The following is an 18,151-nucleotide window of genomic DNA, read 5'->3' as shown; positions in this document are numbered from 1 at the left end:
GGAACGGCAGCAGGGGCGTCCCGCTCGGGCCCGATGCGTTCTGGATCGGCCAGTGCGTCGCCGGGTGGCTGTAGGCGGGGGGCGCAGCCGGCGGGGTGGTGTGCGGGCCGGCCAAGTACAGGGAGATGCCCTGGACGGCCATCACGAGGTCCCGCAGGGTGCTGGTCATCTCCTCCGGCGTGAAGACGGAGGTTGTCGGCGGCGCGGAAGTGACGGGGGCCGGCGGCGTTGGGGACCCGGCAGTGGTCATCGGGGCGGTGGTGATGATGGGCAACGGCGGTGTGGGTGTTGATGACGACATGATCGAACCCGAGTCTCTGGATACCAAATTGGTAGAACCAGGGATCCTACAAGACCTGCTCCGTAGGTTGTAGGGGAAGGATGGAGGAGGGCGCGGCGATGAGCGGGCGCGCCGGCGGCTGGGCGCCGTCGCGTAGGAGGAGGATGGCGGCGGCGGCTAGGGTTCCGGCTCCTCTGGGAGCCAGGCAATAGGGATAATAATATTCTTATTGCTTAATTCCAAAAAGAGTCTTACAGCCTATATTTATAACCTAGATAACTTGCATAAGAATTAACCTAAGATAACTTGCATAAGAATTAACCTAAGATAACTTGTGGGCTTAGATTGCCCGGTGGGCCTAGCTAAACCGGCCATAACAGTTTGATCCGGGGCACTCAAGTTTTAATTTTGTAAGGAGCAATTTCCAGATAATTGTTTGTCTGTTTGCTGGAAAGAAACATCAGCCTGAGATAGTTATTTGAGAAATGGCGTCTATCTTGGTGATTGGTTCCTGCTAGTTTTGCCAGATAAATGTTTGGAACATGACATTTTTTTAACGTAAAAGGTAGAGATCATCTGCCTTATAATTTTTGAGACATAATTGAAGGCCAAACATGTAGCTTAGGACTAACTGAAATTGTCCTTCATGGTTGGTTTGTATAATGGCCTCGGGTATGTTTATGGTTCTTCGTTGGTGTAGTGAGGTTGTTGGTTTTGTTAAAGGTGTAATAGACATCTATGCAGAGACAAGCACAGAATGTAGAATGTGAAATGCAACAAATCTCACTACTAATCTGAATCACATAACGCAAGCTAAAATGGACACATATATTTGGATCTCTTACTGGGGCATCTAACTGTTTAGGTTCCTGGTTCCATGCTTTTGTTTTTGCAGTCAAAGTACATTGAAGCACTTAAGGAGAAAGCAGAACAACGTAAACGAGAACAGGACATAGTGTATGAGAGGAAGCTTCATAAAGAGAGGAGCAAGGAAGATCACCTGTTTGCTGACAAGGACAAGTTTGTAACATCTGCCTACAGGAAGAAACTTGAAGAGGAGAAAAAATGGCTAGAGGAAGAAAGACGACGGCAGCTTCAAGAAGAAAGGGATGATGTAAGTTTTGCTCACTTGTTTATCATTATATACATTGTTCTTAATTTCTTATACATATGCCACTTATCTTCATGCTTAGTTTATATGCTTTTTTAAGTTGCACATTTTGTGCTACTTTGCTCGTATATGATAATGATATGGTACGGCATACCATTCTTAGTTCTGTCAGAAGTATGACCATGTAGCTACTAGTGTTGGTCTGTATATTCAAAGTATGCATGGAAATTTGAAAGAGTCGGATAATCGTGTGTGATGATGATTAAACTCTTAGTCTGAATGTGCCGTTTTGTCTGATCAAGCAAGTGTGCTGTGTGGCTGTGCCATTTGTATAGCCAGAAGAGTTGGAGATCGAAGGGCGTTGGTACAATGGTACCTTTGAATTCTGCGCTGTACCACTTTATAATTTCATTTCCCCTTACGTTCTACCCCCTCCATCTCCCACAATATAAGACGTTTTTGCAAACTATGTTAGCTTCTAAAAATGTCTTATATTATGGGTCAGAGGTAGTATTTTATTCCCCCCTCATTCTTAAGGATTGTCCTCACTTTCTACCTTTTCCCGATCATGCAAAAGTGTGACACGCTGGCTTGTGCTTACACAAACATCCTCCGAGTAATCTGTATTAACTTTGTTCACAAGATTAATAATGCAACAGAAGCTGGTTTGTACATAAGTTTATCTTCCTTGCAAAGGAAACATATTATATCTAATGTTTCACAGTTATCTTGTCTTTTGGCTACCTGATTTGATTTATTTTATCTGTTTTTATGTAGGTAACTAAAAAGAAAGACTTGAGTGATTTTTACTTTGGGCTTGCTAAGAATGTTGCTTTCGGTGCACGTACACATGAGGGTACAGAAACTACAGAACCTGAAAAGTTGGAAAATAAAGTAGAAGATATTCAAGGTAGCAAGTCTGATGCCGAAGGATCCAGTCGTTCTCCTAAGCGCAGGAGGGAATCCAGTGTAGGATCAGAGAAGGCTCATGGAAGTAGCAGCGTGGCAGAACCTGCAACTACTGGATCAAAAGATTCAACAGCTGTTAGATCTACTGAGAAAGAGGCAGATATTTCCACATCTGCTTCACAGGCTCTCCAGAATACTCAACCAGCACCAATCACCGACGAGCACTACAAGAGGAGTAACGATGCACTTGCCGCTGCTAGAGAACGAGCACTGGCTCGTAAGAGAGCGAAGGAGCAGCAAATATGAAGATGCGTATATTATAATCTCAACAAGCAAAAGCTTAGGGCTGTGTAATATTTGACATTTGTTTTCAACTTGCATCATTTTCAGTGGATGATGCACGCACCTCTCTTGCATAAATATATTCCCTAGGTTCCTGTATGATGGTTCCGCTTCTATGGTGAAAATATCTGTATATCCGCATATGACAAGCAAGCATACTTAGACATCAGAATGGCCATTCTGCTATGCATAATCACGAGAGGAGAGGCTAATGTAGCCCATTATATTTACTGAATTTTTGTCCTGCCAAAAAAGGAGAAATACCTTGGTTCAGGCAGGCTGATGGCAATCTGTGCCCTTTTGTGTGTTCCACTGTAATCTGTAACTATGTAATGACTCAAGCTGGTAGTTATTTACTGGTCGGTGTTGAATCAGGGATATTGAGATGGTGTATGCCTCTCTCAAATAAAAAAGATGTATGCAGATTTTTGATTTTCCAAGTTTTCATGATCCCTATTCCATGTCCAGATCTCGTCACTCGTCTATGTCAGCAAACTCTGCTAACCCGGTGCGCGAAAAATGAACTTTTGGTGTATCAATATCATTTTTGCAAGGTGCTTGTGAGAATTAGATCAAAGGTCCAACTTCTCTTTTGAATGCATACGATCAAAGTTCCAAGCGTGGGAATTCCAAGGTGCAGAATGTTGTAATCTCGTCTTTCTTCCAGCGAAAGTGCAGAGTGAAACCCCGCTTGTATTGTACGAGTGGATAGATGTTGCTCTCCCTGCCCTGTTACGTTACTACAGCCTGCATGTTCGCGAACCACCCCTACAGCGAAAGGCGAGAGTGGGGAGGGGCTTTGGTTTCGCCATCCAGTCCGGCCTCTCCGCACGCAAACCCAAAACCCTAGCGCCAGCCAGCCAGAGGCGAGAGCAACAAGGCCTCGTGACCCAGAGACCGGAGTGGAGCTAAGGTCGCCTCCCCCAGCCCGGGATGGAGAGCCTCGTCCTCGCCTCCTCCTGCTCCGCGTCCCCCCGCCTGCCCCTCCTCTCCGCCGCCAGCCGCCCGTCGCGGCCCCTCACGGCGGCGCCGCTCTCCGCTGCCGCCGGGCGGAGGGGGGCCAGGCGGACCAGGCTCGTCGTCTCCGCCGCGTCCCGCGGATCTAGGAACGGTGAGGGACCGCCTTGTTCTGTCGCCTCCGTGTGAATTGTGCTGTGTTTCGATGCGATGCGATGCGACCCCCGATGCGCTCTTTGATTAGGAAGGAGCAAGCGGCCAAAGTTTGCTTGTGGCACTTGACTCCGAGCTGTACTTCTCGTGAGCTAGATCCACGGCTGAGAAGTCGACCTTGTTGCATCGTGCATCCGCAACAAAGTTCTCCTATTTGTATTTGCAGCAAGGGCGCATGATAGCTTGAGATTGGGAATTGTCAGCTTATCCATCCGTGTCTCTGACATACTACTTGTTAAGTAGATAATGCGCACCTCATCCATCCATATTTTTTTTATAGTACTACCTGATAAGTATCGTATGTTAATTTGCTTTGGTTTGCACCCATTTTGATATTCTTGTGAGCATCACTTGGTCTTATTTTTTCATACTGTATGCTGTTTGCTACATCAGTTTCAGTACTACCTGATAAGTATCGTATGTTAATTTGCTTTGGTTTGCACCCATTTTGATATTCTTGTGAGCATCTTCCTTGTTCTTATTTTTACATACTATATGCTGTTTGCTACATTGGTTTCAGATGGATTTAACACAAAGGGACTTGCAAGCATATCGTCTTCAACCAGCACCGAGAATACATCGACGGGAACTGGCACCGTGCCTCCCATGCCGCCTCCTTCATCATATATGTGAGTTCATCTCTTTGTTTTTCCTGCATTTCCTGTTCTCAAATTTACCTTCCCATGATGGCGAGTTCCAAAATCTATGCAGTGGTTCACCTGTTTTCTGGATTGGCGTTGGTGTAGCATTATCTGCGGCATTTTCCATGGTGCGAAATTCTGCTTCTTGTTATGCTTTAGTTTATTTTTGTGCATATCTTCTCTTCGTAAATTAATACTTGGTGGTTGGTTTATCAGGTCTCTTCGATGGTAAAGGTGAGCTCACAGTTATTCTTTGTTTCTGCACTCCAGAAAGAGTATGTATCCTCAATCATTTGCACAGTGTTCCTCAGAATGACCCATTGTGTACCTTTGTATAATAGGGCATGAGTCAGGGAGGTAAAATTGTTGAGCCGTTTTCTGCTTGAACCTGCTTAACCTTGTATTATACCAGTTCACTTTGCTGTTTCAGAGATTTGTTTCTGCCCGATAAGGGTGTCAATGTGCTTTACTTTGATGGCCAGTTATTTTTCTTTTCATGTTAAAGAATTTTTTAAGATTTAATTTTCATTGACATTGAGCACCAAATTTCGTTAAATGATATGATGATAAATCCCTTTCTGCATGGCTTAGTATGTTGCTGCATGGCTTTAAGTAATTCAATATTCTGTTTGTCGCCTTGGTCATATACACTTTGCTGTTGCCTTTACGGTATTTCTCGTATAGCTGCGTGTTAGCATATGTTGCTAGCTTGAGTAGGTGTCTCTAGCCTTGCCGCCCGCGTTTGAGGCTCTACCCGCTGCACAAGTTTCCTCTTCTTTAAACAAAGGCCACGAGGGCTAGTCCTGGTTGATCAACTTAAAGAAAATTGTATTTAGCTGTATATGACCAACATTTACTTGCCTGCCTAGTGCCTATTCCCGTTTTAATGTGTTACTGATTTGTCGCAGAAATATGCAATGGAACAAGCATTCAAGTCGATGATGACCCAGGCACCACCAAACACATTTGGTGCAAACTCGCCATTCCCATTCTCCATGCCACCACAGGCAGGTTCCACGGCACCAAGTAGTTACCCATACTCAGGACCAAGGAAAAATACCCCAAAAGGTGCAACTGTTGATGTTTCAGCTACTGATGTGGCAGCAACTGGATCTTCGGAAGCAGCTGATGTGGCAGAAACATCGAAGCCTTCAAAGAAATTTGGTACGACCTTTCATGTCCGAAATTTTCCCCTCCAACTACAGTTGAGTGGCGAATGGGATCTTCTATGTGCCAAATTGTCTATAACATGCTGAATTTATACCTCTTGATGCACTTAATTTATATTTCTGCGGTCCTATTTCTGGGCTCCTCTTGTAGCACAACATTAGGAAATAAACACGCACCACTAATGAGCGTGAACATGATCTGAATGGGCTTGACTGTGCTGCTTCTTTTCTTAATAGTGCTTAGCATCATATTCTTCAGATATTTGGCATCTGTATTTGATTGTGTTTTTGTTAACAAAATGCGTGCAGCCTTCGTTGATGTTTCTCCCGAAGAGTTGCAAAAACAGAAGGAGCTTCAATCTTCATTGCAGACGGTAGGTGTAAAAAGTGATAGCACTGAAAGTGAAACGAAGGGTGATACTGAACAAGTAAGTTTCCTTCAGAAGCTTGGTAATAGGCTCCCTGTACAATTTGTTGTAATTAATACTTGTCGGATGGTTCTTAAAGATTCCTACAAATGGTGCTGCTTTTAAGCCGAGTGAAGATCCCTCTACCTGGACAACTGAATCCAGTTAGTAATTGCACATTTATCTACTTCTCAAATTTAGGATTTGTATTTTATTCGCTCATCTGTATTTTCGTAAAATGATGTTGTAATATTCTTTTTGTCAGTTGTTTCCATGTGTGTACAAATGAACTAAATTGATTCTGATTATGCTGTACAGGTAAGTCAGGACCTATGCTATCTATTGATACAATTGAGAAAATGATGGAAGACCCAGCTGTGCAGAAGATGGTTTACCCGTAAGTTTGCAACCAAGTTCAACTTTACATCTTGTGCTCACTCTTGTAAAATGTGTCTCTGTTGCCCACCTAGGCACTAGGCCCCACTCCCTATGACTAGCTTGTGACTAGGCTCTAGGCACCACCTGCGTAGCACCTAATGCCTTTAGAACACTCTGTGCCATGTTTTCCCTTAATATTTTCATTCCTTAGTAGATGCATTCACCATTTGGTTGTAAGGCTCAATAAGTCCTGCTGGCTATCTGCACACCCAATCTATCATGTTGCATGTAGCACCTTAGGCGCCAGCTGGGACCCAGCACACCTATGTAAGTGGCTAGGTCCTTTCCTGTTTTGTGTGGCTGCTTGTGGCCCAAATGGGTTTCTGATCTACTCCCTCCGTCCCAAAATAAGTGTCTCAACTTTGTACTAGCTCTAGTATAAAGTTGTACGAAGCTTGAGACACTTATTTTGGGACGGAGGGAGTATATATGAGTCCAGTTGGTTCTATATGGTTTAACGAATCACAACATCTGTGTTCAATATGGCACAAGTGGTACTCCCGTCTGTAGAGGGCTTCTTTGTGTATTCATTTTCTGGATGACAAGGATGATTAAGGATTATTATGCTAAAATAAACATTTTTATTAGCAGATGAAGAATTCATTACCGAATTTAACTAGTTTAGTTGGCATCAATCTATAGGTGGACAACTGCTTGTGTGTAGATTAGTTCCGCATGGATGTAAATCGATAACTTAAAATAAATATGTAATTTGCATTAGTGTTTTTTCAGCGTTGCGATCAAGGCTTAGTGAGGTGGTCGTACTGGCATTGCCTCCCATATAGTGGACAACATATGTGTGTGCCAGTTTCAGTAATATTCTCTCCGTCCCAAAATAAGTGTCTCAACTTTATACTAACTTTAGTACAAAGTTGTACTTAAGTTGACACTTATTTTGGGACGGAGGTAGTATGAAATTATTCTTGTGTGTATGTCATAAAAATATAAAATTAAAGTGTAACTTATATCTCTTCAGTATTTTTAACGATGCTTATTTCTTCACATGTTGCAGTTACTTGCCTGAGGAGATGAGGAACCCAGATTCATTCAAGTGTATGCTCCTGTGAATTTGTTAAAACACTTAAGTATCACATAAATTGGAGTTTATTTTCTGTTTTATATGGTGACGTGAGAATTATTTTGCAGCGATGCTTCAGAATCCGATGTACCGCCAGCAACTGGAGGATATGCTGTAATACAATTATTCTTAGCACTGCTTATCTGTGCATCTGTTTCTGCTTGTATGTTTATGTAACTTATGTTAGCTAAGAATTCATGCCGCTGACCCATGATGTTGCTTACTGTAACAGTCTATTATGCCTCTTGCAGTGTGGGGTTGAACTGTACCAATCTATGAACGTAATAGTGTGCAGATCTTCTCTAACCTTCTTATACCATTGTTGTGGCTATTAACAGAAACAACATGGGCGCATCTCCTGATCAATGGGATAACCGCATGGTTGATCACTTGAAGAACTTTGACCTTAGCAGTCCTGAAGTTAGGCAGCAGTTTGGTGAGTGATTCAACACTTCCACATTTAGTTGGGTGCTGTTTGGAAATTCAAAATCATGAATTCTGCGGGTGATTTCCCATTATCTACCATTCAATACCTTTTTCCCGTCTAAAGTTATATGAAGAAAATTCTTAATACCAATGGTTTGTCCTAGTCCCATGTGCACAAGCAGTAATAGTAGAGAAGAAAGTGGCAGCGTGCTGTTGTGGCTAGGTCTTGCTGGTGGCGTGTCCTCGTGACTTGTTTTCAACTGGATGCGGAGACGCCGGGCGTGGACGTGGTGATGCTGGCAACAGACATGGGCATGCTGGCAGCAGCCATGGACGCTGAGACGCCGGTTGTGGGCGAGGTGACGTGGTTGTGCCCGAGGCGGACGCTTGAGGTTGGGAGGCAGCGGCCAACCTTTCGTTGAGGTCAACGTTGGCAGAGGGCATGACCACGCCAACCTCGTGTGTGTTGAGGGCATCCAGCCAGTCCCTAGCGCCACCACTGTCAGGTGGCTCCTCCTGCCCGTGGCACCATCATTAGGTGACTCCTCTTCCTGCCTGTGGCGCCGTCATGTGGCTCCTCTTCCCGCCCATGGCGCCATGGCGCCATCCGTCAACTTCTTCCTCCCATCTCCTTGAATTTCCACCGCCGCTGGTCCAATCCCGACGGCCCTGCATGGCCGTCGCCTTCTCAGACGGTGGCACAAGCTTCCAGGAGGCGACGCATCGCGTGCAGGAGGAGGGGTGAACAAAGGAAAGTGAGGAGGGAGAGGAAACCTAGTGCGTCCGTGCGGCGTGGGACTAGAATCGCCAGCGGGTGCTGACACACACTACTCTCTCCTTCCACCTATATAGGGCCTAATGCGTTTTTCAAGACCGCCTTTGACTATTGACAAGATTAATAGTACATGAGATGTATAATGTGAAAATTATATCATCGGAAGCTCCTTTCACATACGAATTTGACCGTATGCGTTGTGTAAGTTGCATGTCGTATATTATTGCTGTAACATTTGGTCAAAGTTAGCCTCAAAAAATGCGTTAGGCCCTATATAGATGGAAGGAGGGAGTAGTCACTACAAAGTGGAATTTTCGTGAAAAAACTATGCGCACTAGATTGGGGAACAGAGGGAGTATTGAACCTTTAGTGTCTAATAGCATTACCATTTTCTTACTAAATGCCTAGCATAGCGTCGATGCATGCTCCCATGTTTTTTTTGCGGGGCCCATGTTTTTAGTTCTTTTTGTACCCTTACTATTTTCTTGTTCTATAAATGCCTATCATAGCTTGCCACGTGCTCCTATTTTTGGGGTTATTACTATACTACTTTGGTAGGTGATGGAAATTGTTGAGGAGATTTGAATTACGAGTTTACGACTTCATTCTTCCCTGAATCAGCTTTTACTTTTGCTATAAGACTCTTAAATTTGATTTCGAGTTGAAATGATTACATGTGAATTCTGAAGCTTTTTAATTCCTTGCACAGCGCAAGTTGGCATGACTCCAGAGGAAGTTGTAGCGAAAATAATGGCGAACCCAGAAGTTGCTGTTGCATTCCAGAATCCAAAAATTCAAACGGCCATCATGGATGTAAGTTCTGTACAAACTTTGTTGGACTGCATAGTTATTTGGAAATTTAGATTTATGCCACTACAAAGTTTGTGTTGCTGAAAAAATGCCACTGGATGTTTTAATGACATGTGGGACCTGGACCCACTTGCCATTCTCAAAGTCAATGGTATTTTCAAATTGCAAGCATTTGGAATGGATATATCCACTTATCCCTAGTCATTTGCTTATTCTGACATGGCATCTTTTTGATGCAGTGCTCGCAGAACCCTCTGAATATTGTAAAATACCAAAATGACCAAGAGGTATTTTTTAATTTAGTTAAGTTGGGTCGTCGGCTCACATGGTAACTTTATGATCAAACTCACCTTGCTTCTCTTTCACTTGGATGTCTCTGATGCTAGGTCATGGATGTTTTTATGAAGATATCACAAATCTTCCCCCAAATTAATGGCTAGTGGATGTGCACCACGGAATTGCAGTTTTTGATTTGCCTTGGCCTGTCATCTCCAGCCTAAGCGGCTGCAGTAGCATCTGTTAACCGGGAACAGAGGAACTTCATGTGTTCGGTCATTATGCGCATAGATGTACCCTTGCCGTCAAGGTTTTTGAGTTGCCAATGTACATCATATGATCCAGCGTTTCGGTTTGGTTGCGACCATGCCTAAAGTCAGAGTAGTGAAGTAGCAAAGTTTGAGATATATATTTACGTCATCGCTCTGTAGAATTGTGTAGTTGGTGCTTTGGCACTGTATGGTTTGCTGTAGCCTGTAGGATTTGAAGGTGCCGATGTAGTTCATATCACCTCAATTTTGATACATTGTGTTATCATGACAATGCATGAAAATGTTGGCTATGTTGTTCAACTTGTTTAGGTCGAATGTAGCCCGAGTTCCATGACGGGTGGAAGTTGCTTTGACTCTGCTTTCGGATCTTTTGTGGTCGGGGGATTAGCTGGTTATTTTTTAAGTGAGAATAAATGAGCATGTTGCATCTCATATTTGTTACTCTAGTTGATTCCCTTCTGTTTTGAAATAACAAGGCCTGCCACTTTTTTTCTATTAGGCATAACTGAAAAACAAAGGGAAATGCTATTCAGCTGACGTCAGTTTTTAGCCTACCATTCTTCTTCTGTTAGGCGTAACCGAGAAACAAAGGGAAATGCTATTCAGCTGACGTCATTTTTAGGTGATTTCCAGCAAACTACGGAACAGTTGCATTTTGGGCATGAATCTTGGCGCGCATTGTCTGCCACTCTTAACTTTGATGTGCGTTCATGGTAGCTGCTCGGCGGCAGTCGCTCAGACTAGCACCTCCGCGTGAAGGAGTTGCCGTCCCCGTCGCGCAACCACGACGTACATATCCCGTGTCACCAGCCTGGTAGCTAGTGGCGGCACGCGGTCCTCCCTGTTGACAAGGAGCACCCGTCCTCCCCGCCATCGTTCAAGCTGCCCCGTGTCTACATTACTACAAGGTCCCGACGCCACATTGTGCAAGTGCAAAGCCTAGGCGGAGGCGCAGCGCAACACATGCATGGCGACATTCACGAAGACATAGGTGGCGCCGACCTGGGTGCTCGCGGACTCGTGGAGGCTTGCTCCATCGACCGGTCCAAGACCATCGTCGAGTCGGATGCCCCTCCGTTGGCGCCGGCTCATCACGCAGCTCCTCCAAGTGGGGCTGGCAGAGTCCGAGCGTGCCCTCTTCGCCCGGCCGCCAAAGGCAAGCGTCTTGAGGCGGCGGAGGATGTGGCAGCATCTGCGTTGTGAGCGCACCGTGGTGGCCGGGCAGGGATGCTGCAACGCCTGGCGTGCCTCCCACCACTAACGCGACAATGAAGGCGGATCGGACGACGGCGGAGGTGCCCGTGGCCTCAGTGGCCATGCCTATGAAGTCACTGCCCGATACATGGCCTAGTTTTAGTTTTGGTTTAGGTTCAACTAGTTAAATATATCATCCGTTTGCATGTGATATCCGGAACTTGCTTCAATTTCATCCATTTAGCTTAAATCTCGTCTGTCTTTGTGTTCGATCCGTTTAAAATGGGCCAGACATTTGGTGATCACGGTTGGATAGCCTCCGCCCCGTGAGATGTCCACAAATGTCCGAACCTGTCGGCAACATTTGATAATGTCCATTTGGTAATCCGTGTTGGAGATGCCTAACATACATAATCTTAGCATTTTTGCGGACTTTACAAGCAAAAGTGATAAAGGGAGTTTTTTCTATTTTTGTTTCTTTGTAACGATTGCTCTACGGCCAGGGCTAAAAAAATTGATAAAGGGAGATTTAGTTGTGACAAGGATAATTGATCTTTTTTTATCTTGCGGAAAAGATAACCGATGTGCTATACTCCAGATAATCATTACTTTAGCTATGGAAACAAGGCTGAACTTTTCTAAAACAAGTCAATATTTTTTTGCGGAGATTAAGATGGCTTAAATTAGACTTGCTTCTTTATGATTTGTCGATAACTTTTTTTGAAAATAGGATTATCTCCGGCCTCTGCATCGAGTAATGCACATAACCATTTTTATTAATTATTCAACAGAGTTCGACAAAGTAGATATATGGATCAACCCAAAGCCATCTTTCTGGCGACATCAATCGCTACACCTACAAGTCTCGTGGAGTGCCCTGGCGCATCCAGCACACCATCTAATCCAGTGGCCACCCCATGTTGCCATGCACACACTGATGACTCCGCCGCCGCCTTCTTCCGCTGACATCTTCAGGAGAGATCAACGCATATGCCTTGTCAGGCCCAACTGACGTCGACGCATCACGACAACAGACAATGCCATCTTCCTGCACGCGTTCATCAACACGCGACCATCAGCTCAAAAGGACCATGGGAGAGCAGAAAAAGGATGTTTACAGCTAAAACTTGCAGGCGTACCAATGTTTGTGTCAGACGAGGTACACCTCTTATTGATGTGCTTGCGACATGAGTTGCATATCTTTATGATGACCTATTTTCCTTGATCTGATTGATGTGCTGCAAATGCAGCTCGACTATGTCACAAATATTATATCAGCTGATACTCACTGTCTATTTCTTATCTTAATGTCTTATGTCTGTTAGTAAACGACCGCATTCGTACCCAGCAAAGAAGATTGTTCAAATGTTCTCAACATTATGGAAGCAGTTGTCTGGATGATACCTTTTCTCGTTATATTTTTCCACACATGCCAGTGTACAATTTTATACTAAATCAGCGATACTTATTTTGAGATAAATAGAGTATTTTCTGCAGGATGATAACATGTTTCTATCATTATCACTCCTACACACTACAATACACCACGGTACATATCTCCTTGTGATTATGTCTCTTGCAAATTAAACAAAAAGTTATTCCAATTAATTCCTTGGGACTCACTATATATGCCTTGTGGCTTCAAGAAATGGAACATTTCTTAACATCAAATAGGTACTTGAGATTATAGATATGTTCCATAATATTATTTTTGGAAGATAACGAGTGGCTACATCTTTACAACAGAAATTGCCATACAAGACAAATTGCAGTAGATGCAGACTACAAGTTGCTAAAAAGACTATCGAGCTCTTGCATCGCAGGATCGACCATATCAAGGCCAGCATCAAGATGCGCGAGCACACTTTCGTCGGCGAGCAGCTCCGGCGTGAAGAGCTTCTTCCAACCGGTGCACCATGCGGTGGCCTCCCCCAACGAGGGCTTCACGGCTTGCAGCCAGTGTCCCAGCGCGTCTTCCCATTTGGCAAAGAACTGTTCGGATTCTAGGATGGATACCACGTCTTGAGCGCGCAGGAGAGGTGCCCACAACATCACGGTCCGGAACGAAGGGTCGGTTTGCTTCGGCGGCGTGATCCTCATCTCCCGTACTAACTGTGTTAGCATTGGAAGGATGTGATGTTTGCTGAAGGTGTCCCATTGCACCGGGCTAAGGTATTCCTTCCATGGCGAGACGACTTCGTAGTCGCCGTTACTGATCTTGCTCTCCACGGTGCCGTAGAGGCTCTCGGGTAAGTGGCCGATGAGGGGAATTAGCGGGCGTAGCCAGTCGTGACAATCCGGATCCCATGACGGCTTCCACTCTCGCACGTCGACGGCCATCCTCGGCGTGATCACCTGCTTGATTATGTAGCGCGCGGTGGAAGAAGGCAGCCTGGCTTTCCACGTCCCCAGCACGCGCTTCCTATGGAGCCCATTCTTGGACTGGGCCATGGCCTTCAGCGCATCCGCCGTCTCCACGCTGTTGTCCCCTTGAAGCCTCATGCCATTCAGGAGGGCGAGGATCGTCTCGCAGCACTCCGTTTCAAGCCGCATAGCCCATGCAATATCCTCCCACTCACGGCACTCCTCCACGGGCGGCTCCGGCGGCACGTGGAGGCCATTGTCGTATGGTTTCTCACGGTAGCCGAGGCCGGAATTTGGACGCCGCCGCACCCGCACGACGGCTTGTATAGGCGCGACGATCCCTTGCCCCTGCGCGCCGAGACCTGAGCCCTCCCGGTAGTTCCATCGCCGCATCATGTTCGCCACCGCCCGGCTGGGGAGGAAGACGAAGCTGCCGGACATATCGGATGGGTTGGGTGGCTTGTTCTCGCCGGAGTCGTTCCCGTCGAGCAGCGTGGAGACGTCGATGCTTATCGCCATGCAGCCTCGCTAGAAAGGGAACAGACGAAAAGCCTGGTGTATACGCGTCAACCCATATATAATAGTTGTGACGCCCCTAATTCAATCGTACACTAATCGTGATCAAGATCAGGGACTCCCGAAAAGATATCACAACATAACTCTAAAACATAAATAAGTCATACAAGAATCATAATACAAGCCAGGGGCCTCGAGGGCTCGAATACAAGTGCTCGATCATAGACGAGTCAGCGGAAGTAACAATATCTGAGTACAGACATAAGTTAAACAAGTTTGCCTTAAGAAGGCTAGCACAAACTGGGATACAGATCGAAAGAGGCGCAGGCCTCCTGCCTGGGATCCTCCTAACTACTCTTGATCGTCGTCAGCGGGCTGCACGTAGTAGTAGGCACCTCCGGTGTAGTAGGAGTCGTCGTCGACGGTGGCGTCTGGCTCCTGGGCTCCAACATCTGGTTGCGACAACCAGAAAGAAAGAAAAGGGGGGAAAGGGGAGAAAGCAACCGTGAGTACTCATCCAAAGTACTCGCAAGTAAGGATCTATACTACATATGCATGGGTATATGTGTAAAGAGGCAATATCGGTGGACTGAACTGCAGAATGCCAGAATAAGAGGGGGATAGCTAGTCCTGTCGAAGACTATGCTTCTAGCAGCCTCCATCTTGCAGCATGTAGAAGAGAATAGATGGTAAATTCACCAAGTATCATCGCATAGCATAATCCTACCCGGTGATCCCCTCCTCGTCGCCCTATGAGAGAGTGATCACCGGGTTGTATCTGGCACTTGAAAGGGTGTGTTTTATTAAATATCCGGTTCTAGTTGTCATAAGGTCAAGGTACAACTCCAGATCGCCTGTTACCGTGGACACGGCTATTCGAATAGATCAACTTCCCTGCAGGGGTGCACCACATTACCCGACACGCTCGATCCCTCTGGCCGGGCAGACTTTCCTGGGTCATGTCCGGCCTCGGGAGATCAACACGTCGCAGCCCCACCTAGGCTCAACAGAGAGGTCAGCACGCCGGTCTAAATCCTATGCGCGCAGGGGTCTGGGCCCATCGCCCATTGCACACCTGCACGTTGCGTACGCGGCCGGAAGCAGACCTAGCCCCCTTAATACAAGTGCGAGCTTACGGTCCAATGCGGCGCGCGCCGCTCAGTCGTTGACGTCAAAAAGAGTTTCGGCTGATACCACGACGCCGGTTGCCCATATCTTGTCCCACGTGGCGGTTAGTGCATATAAGGTCAACGACCCAACTCAGATCAAATACCAAGATCTCGTTAAGCGTGTTATTGTGAAGTAACCACAGACGCCGACCAGGGCTAGGCCCACCTCTCTCCTAGGTGGTCTCAACCTGCCCTGTCGCTCCGCCTCAAAGTAACAGTCGGGGGCCGTCAGGAACCCAAGCCCACCACTACCGGGATGGAGCCACCTGTCCTTTCAGCCCCCACATCGGAATCACATGCGGGTACTCAACGAGCCGGCCCAACTTTAGTCACCACCTGTATAGTATGAATGTATATATGTTTATACCCGTGATCACCTCCCGAGTGATCACGGCCCGATAGTATAGCATGGCAGACGGACAAGAATGTAGGGCCACTGATGGATACTAGCATCCCATACTAAGCATTTAGGACTGCAGGTAAGGATAACAACTGTAGCAACAATGACAGGCTATGCAGCAGAATAGGATTAACCGAAAGCAGTAACATGCTACACTACTCTAATGCAAGCAGTAGAGAGAAGGAATAGGCGATATCTGGTGATCAAGGGGGGGCTTGCCTGGAAGCTCAGCCGACAAGGAGGGGTCGTCAACACCGTAGTCCTACTGGGTAGCAGCGGCGTCGGTCTCGGAGTCTAGCGAGAGAAGAGGGGAAGAAACAATAAATATAATGCAAAAAAATGCATGACGATGCATGGCATGGCAATGAGCGTTGTTAGGGGGTGCCCAATCGCGGTAGTAGGTGGTACCGGCGAAGGGGGGAAACATCTGGGAAAGTATTCCCGGTGTTTCGCGTTTTCGCACATATGAACCGGAGGGGAAAGTTGCGAGTTTGCTATGCTAGGGATGTGTGGCTGACAAACGGATCGCGTGTCCGGATTCTTCTCGTCGTTCTAAGCAACTTTCATGTACAAAGTATTTCCATCCGAGCTACGGTTTATTTTATATTAATTTTAAAGGATTTAAATCATTTTTAGGATTTATGTAATTATTTTAAATCACCAGAATAGTGTTTGGTGACGTCATCATGTCGTCAGCATGATGTCAGCAGTCAACAGAACGTTGACTGGGTCAAACTAACGTGTGGGTCCCAGCTGTCATAGACTGTTTAATCTAATTAAGGTTTAACTAATCTAATTACTATTTATTTAATTAACACTAGTTAATTAGGTTAACTAAACATAATTAATTAATTTATTTATTTAATATTTTTTTTTATAATTATTTTTTAAAATCTTTTTTATTAAGCGTTCTGGGTGTGGGGCCCGTTGTCCAGTGGCACAGAGGCCTAGCGGGGTGGGGCGGGGCACTGGGTGCGGGTATCGGGCGCGCGGGCGCCAGCCCGATTGGGCGCTTGCTCAGGCCAACGGTGGGGTAACGCCGGCAGCGGGCGCCAGCACTGGGAGCGGGAGGCCAGAAGGGGTGCAGCCGGTGGCGGGGACGACGGTCACGGCGCCTGTTGGCCGCGGTCACAAGGAGAAGGCCGCGGGCGACGAGCGACGGAGAGCTCCGGTGAGCAGCGCCGGGCGGAGAAGGGGGTGTAGACGCGCGGCTCGGTCGGCGAGCGGAGGCGCGGTTCGGCGGCTCCCGGCAGCAAGCAGCGGCGCAAGCGGAGCGTGGCGGCAGGGCACGGCGAGCGGGGGTGCGGGTGCAATAGGGGGTCGGCGCAGCGGCAACGGCAGCGCAGCGGTGGGGCGTGGGCGCGTGGTGACGGCGACTCTCGCGCACAGAGGAGGAGAGGAAGGAGGAGGGAGGTGGCGGCTCACAGGGCAGCGGTAGGGGCATGGCAGTGGGCTCGGGGGCGATCGATGGGGTAGCGGGACGGCGAGGCAGCAGGGCGATGGTGGTGGTGCTTCGGTGAGGGGCGCCGAGGACGGCGACGTGCGTCGGGGCGATGGGGTCGGGAGCGGCTCCGGGCTCCGGGCGGTCCGGCAGGGAGGAGGGTTGAGGAGGCGGGCGCCGGCGACGGCGGGGCAGAACTAGGCGGCGTCGGGGTTCGGCGACGGAGGTCGGCGGTGGGCGGCGGGGCCGCGCCCCGATCTGGATCGGGGGCAGGGGCCACTAGTAAAAAAAGACACATCCATGACATTTTGGGCCGAACGAATTTTTTCTGTCATACATATGACACTTCTATGACGATAATTGTGACAAAACCCGGTATCATCATAGATGTGGTGGGCTCCTACTTCTATGACAAAAAATCATGACAGAAAATGGGCTTTTCGTCCTGGGCGGGCCGGAGACGCAGCTGCATGACATTCTTTGGGCCGTCCATGACGGAAAAAACCATGGTAGAAGCGAGGGCGAGGAAAATTTCTGGGAGTTCCCGGTTACGGTGGGAGGTCGGGGGCCGAGCGATGCGCGTTTCTCTCGTACACGTACGCGCGTGTGTGCTAGGCGTTGGCTCTAACTGAACCCAAGCGAGGCGTTGGGCTCTAACTGAACCTGAGCGATTGCACTGCAGGCTACGCGTTACTGAACCCGAGCGATCGATCGATGGCTGTTAACTGAACCCGATCGAGCGATTCCTTCGCTACTGCTGCTAACTGAAGCCGATCGATTGGATGAACAGTGAGCGTTGCGGGGGGTTGGATGAACAGTGAGCGGTGGTGTTGCCTCTGGATGAACAGGACCCCGTGGTGTGGAGGGCTGGATGAACAGTAGACGGTGGAGGGGTGCCCGTGGAGGGGTGGTTGAACAGGACCCCGTGGTGTGGAGGGCTAGATGAACAGTAGACGGTGGAGG

At 47.3% G+C, this 18,151-nt stretch overlaps 3 protein-coding genes across 3 annotated transcripts in view; 2 read left to right on the top strand and 1 right to left on the bottom strand.

The window, feature by feature from the left end:
- Positions 1 to 3,074, top strand: part of LOC123053377 (nuclear speckle splicing regulatory protein 1) — a 6,454-nt gene extending 3,380 nt beyond the window's left edge. The window contains exons 3-4 of the mRNA XM_044476842.1: positions 1,176 to 1,394; positions 2,169 to 3,074. Coding sequence (XP_044332777.1) covers positions 1,176 to 1,394; positions 2,169 to 2,606 — 657 coding nt within the window. The 3' untranslated portion in view covers positions 2,607 to 3,074. The remainder of the gene's footprint in view (positions 1 to 1,175; positions 1,395 to 2,168) is intronic.
- Positions 3,075 to 3,397: 323 nt separating this feature from the next.
- LOC123053376 (protein TIC 40, chloroplastic) lies at positions 3,398 to 10,404 on the top strand. The gene is made up of 14 exons (XM_044476841.1): positions 3,398 to 3,753; positions 4,333 to 4,441; positions 4,524 to 4,581; positions 4,670 to 4,687; positions 5,362 to 5,617; positions 5,932 to 6,050; positions 6,130 to 6,193; positions 6,348 to 6,426; positions 7,480 to 7,520; positions 7,614 to 7,659; positions 7,884 to 7,981; positions 9,456 to 9,559; positions 9,796 to 9,843; positions 9,943 to 10,404. The coding sequence occupies exons 1-14, from the start codon at positions 3,576 to 3,578 to the stop codon at positions 9,994 to 9,996; spliced, it is 1,272 nt and encodes a 423-aa protein (XP_044332776.1). The 5' UTR covers positions 3,398 to 3,575; the 3' UTR covers positions 9,997 to 10,404.
- A 2,676-nt stretch (positions 10,405 to 13,080) lies between these two features.
- On the bottom strand, positions 13,081 to 14,181 carry LOC123055803 (septin and tuftelin-interacting protein 1 homolog 1-like). Its single transcript, XM_044479653.1, has one exon. The coding sequence runs from the start codon at positions 14,179 to 14,181 to the stop codon at positions 13,081 to 13,083; it is 1,101 nt and encodes a 366-aa protein (XP_044335588.1).
- Positions 14,182 to 18,151: the final 3,970 nt, after the last annotated feature.

Source organism: Triticum aestivum, chromosome 2D (genome assembly GCF_018294505.1).
Source record: "Triticum aestivum cultivar Chinese Spring chromosome 2D, IWGSC CS RefSeq v2.1, whole genome shotgun sequence".
Taxonomy (NCBI): domain Eukaryota; kingdom Viridiplantae; phylum Streptophyta; class Magnoliopsida; order Poales; family Poaceae; genus Triticum; species Triticum aestivum.
This window is presented reverse-complemented; position numbering and strand designations above follow the sequence as displayed.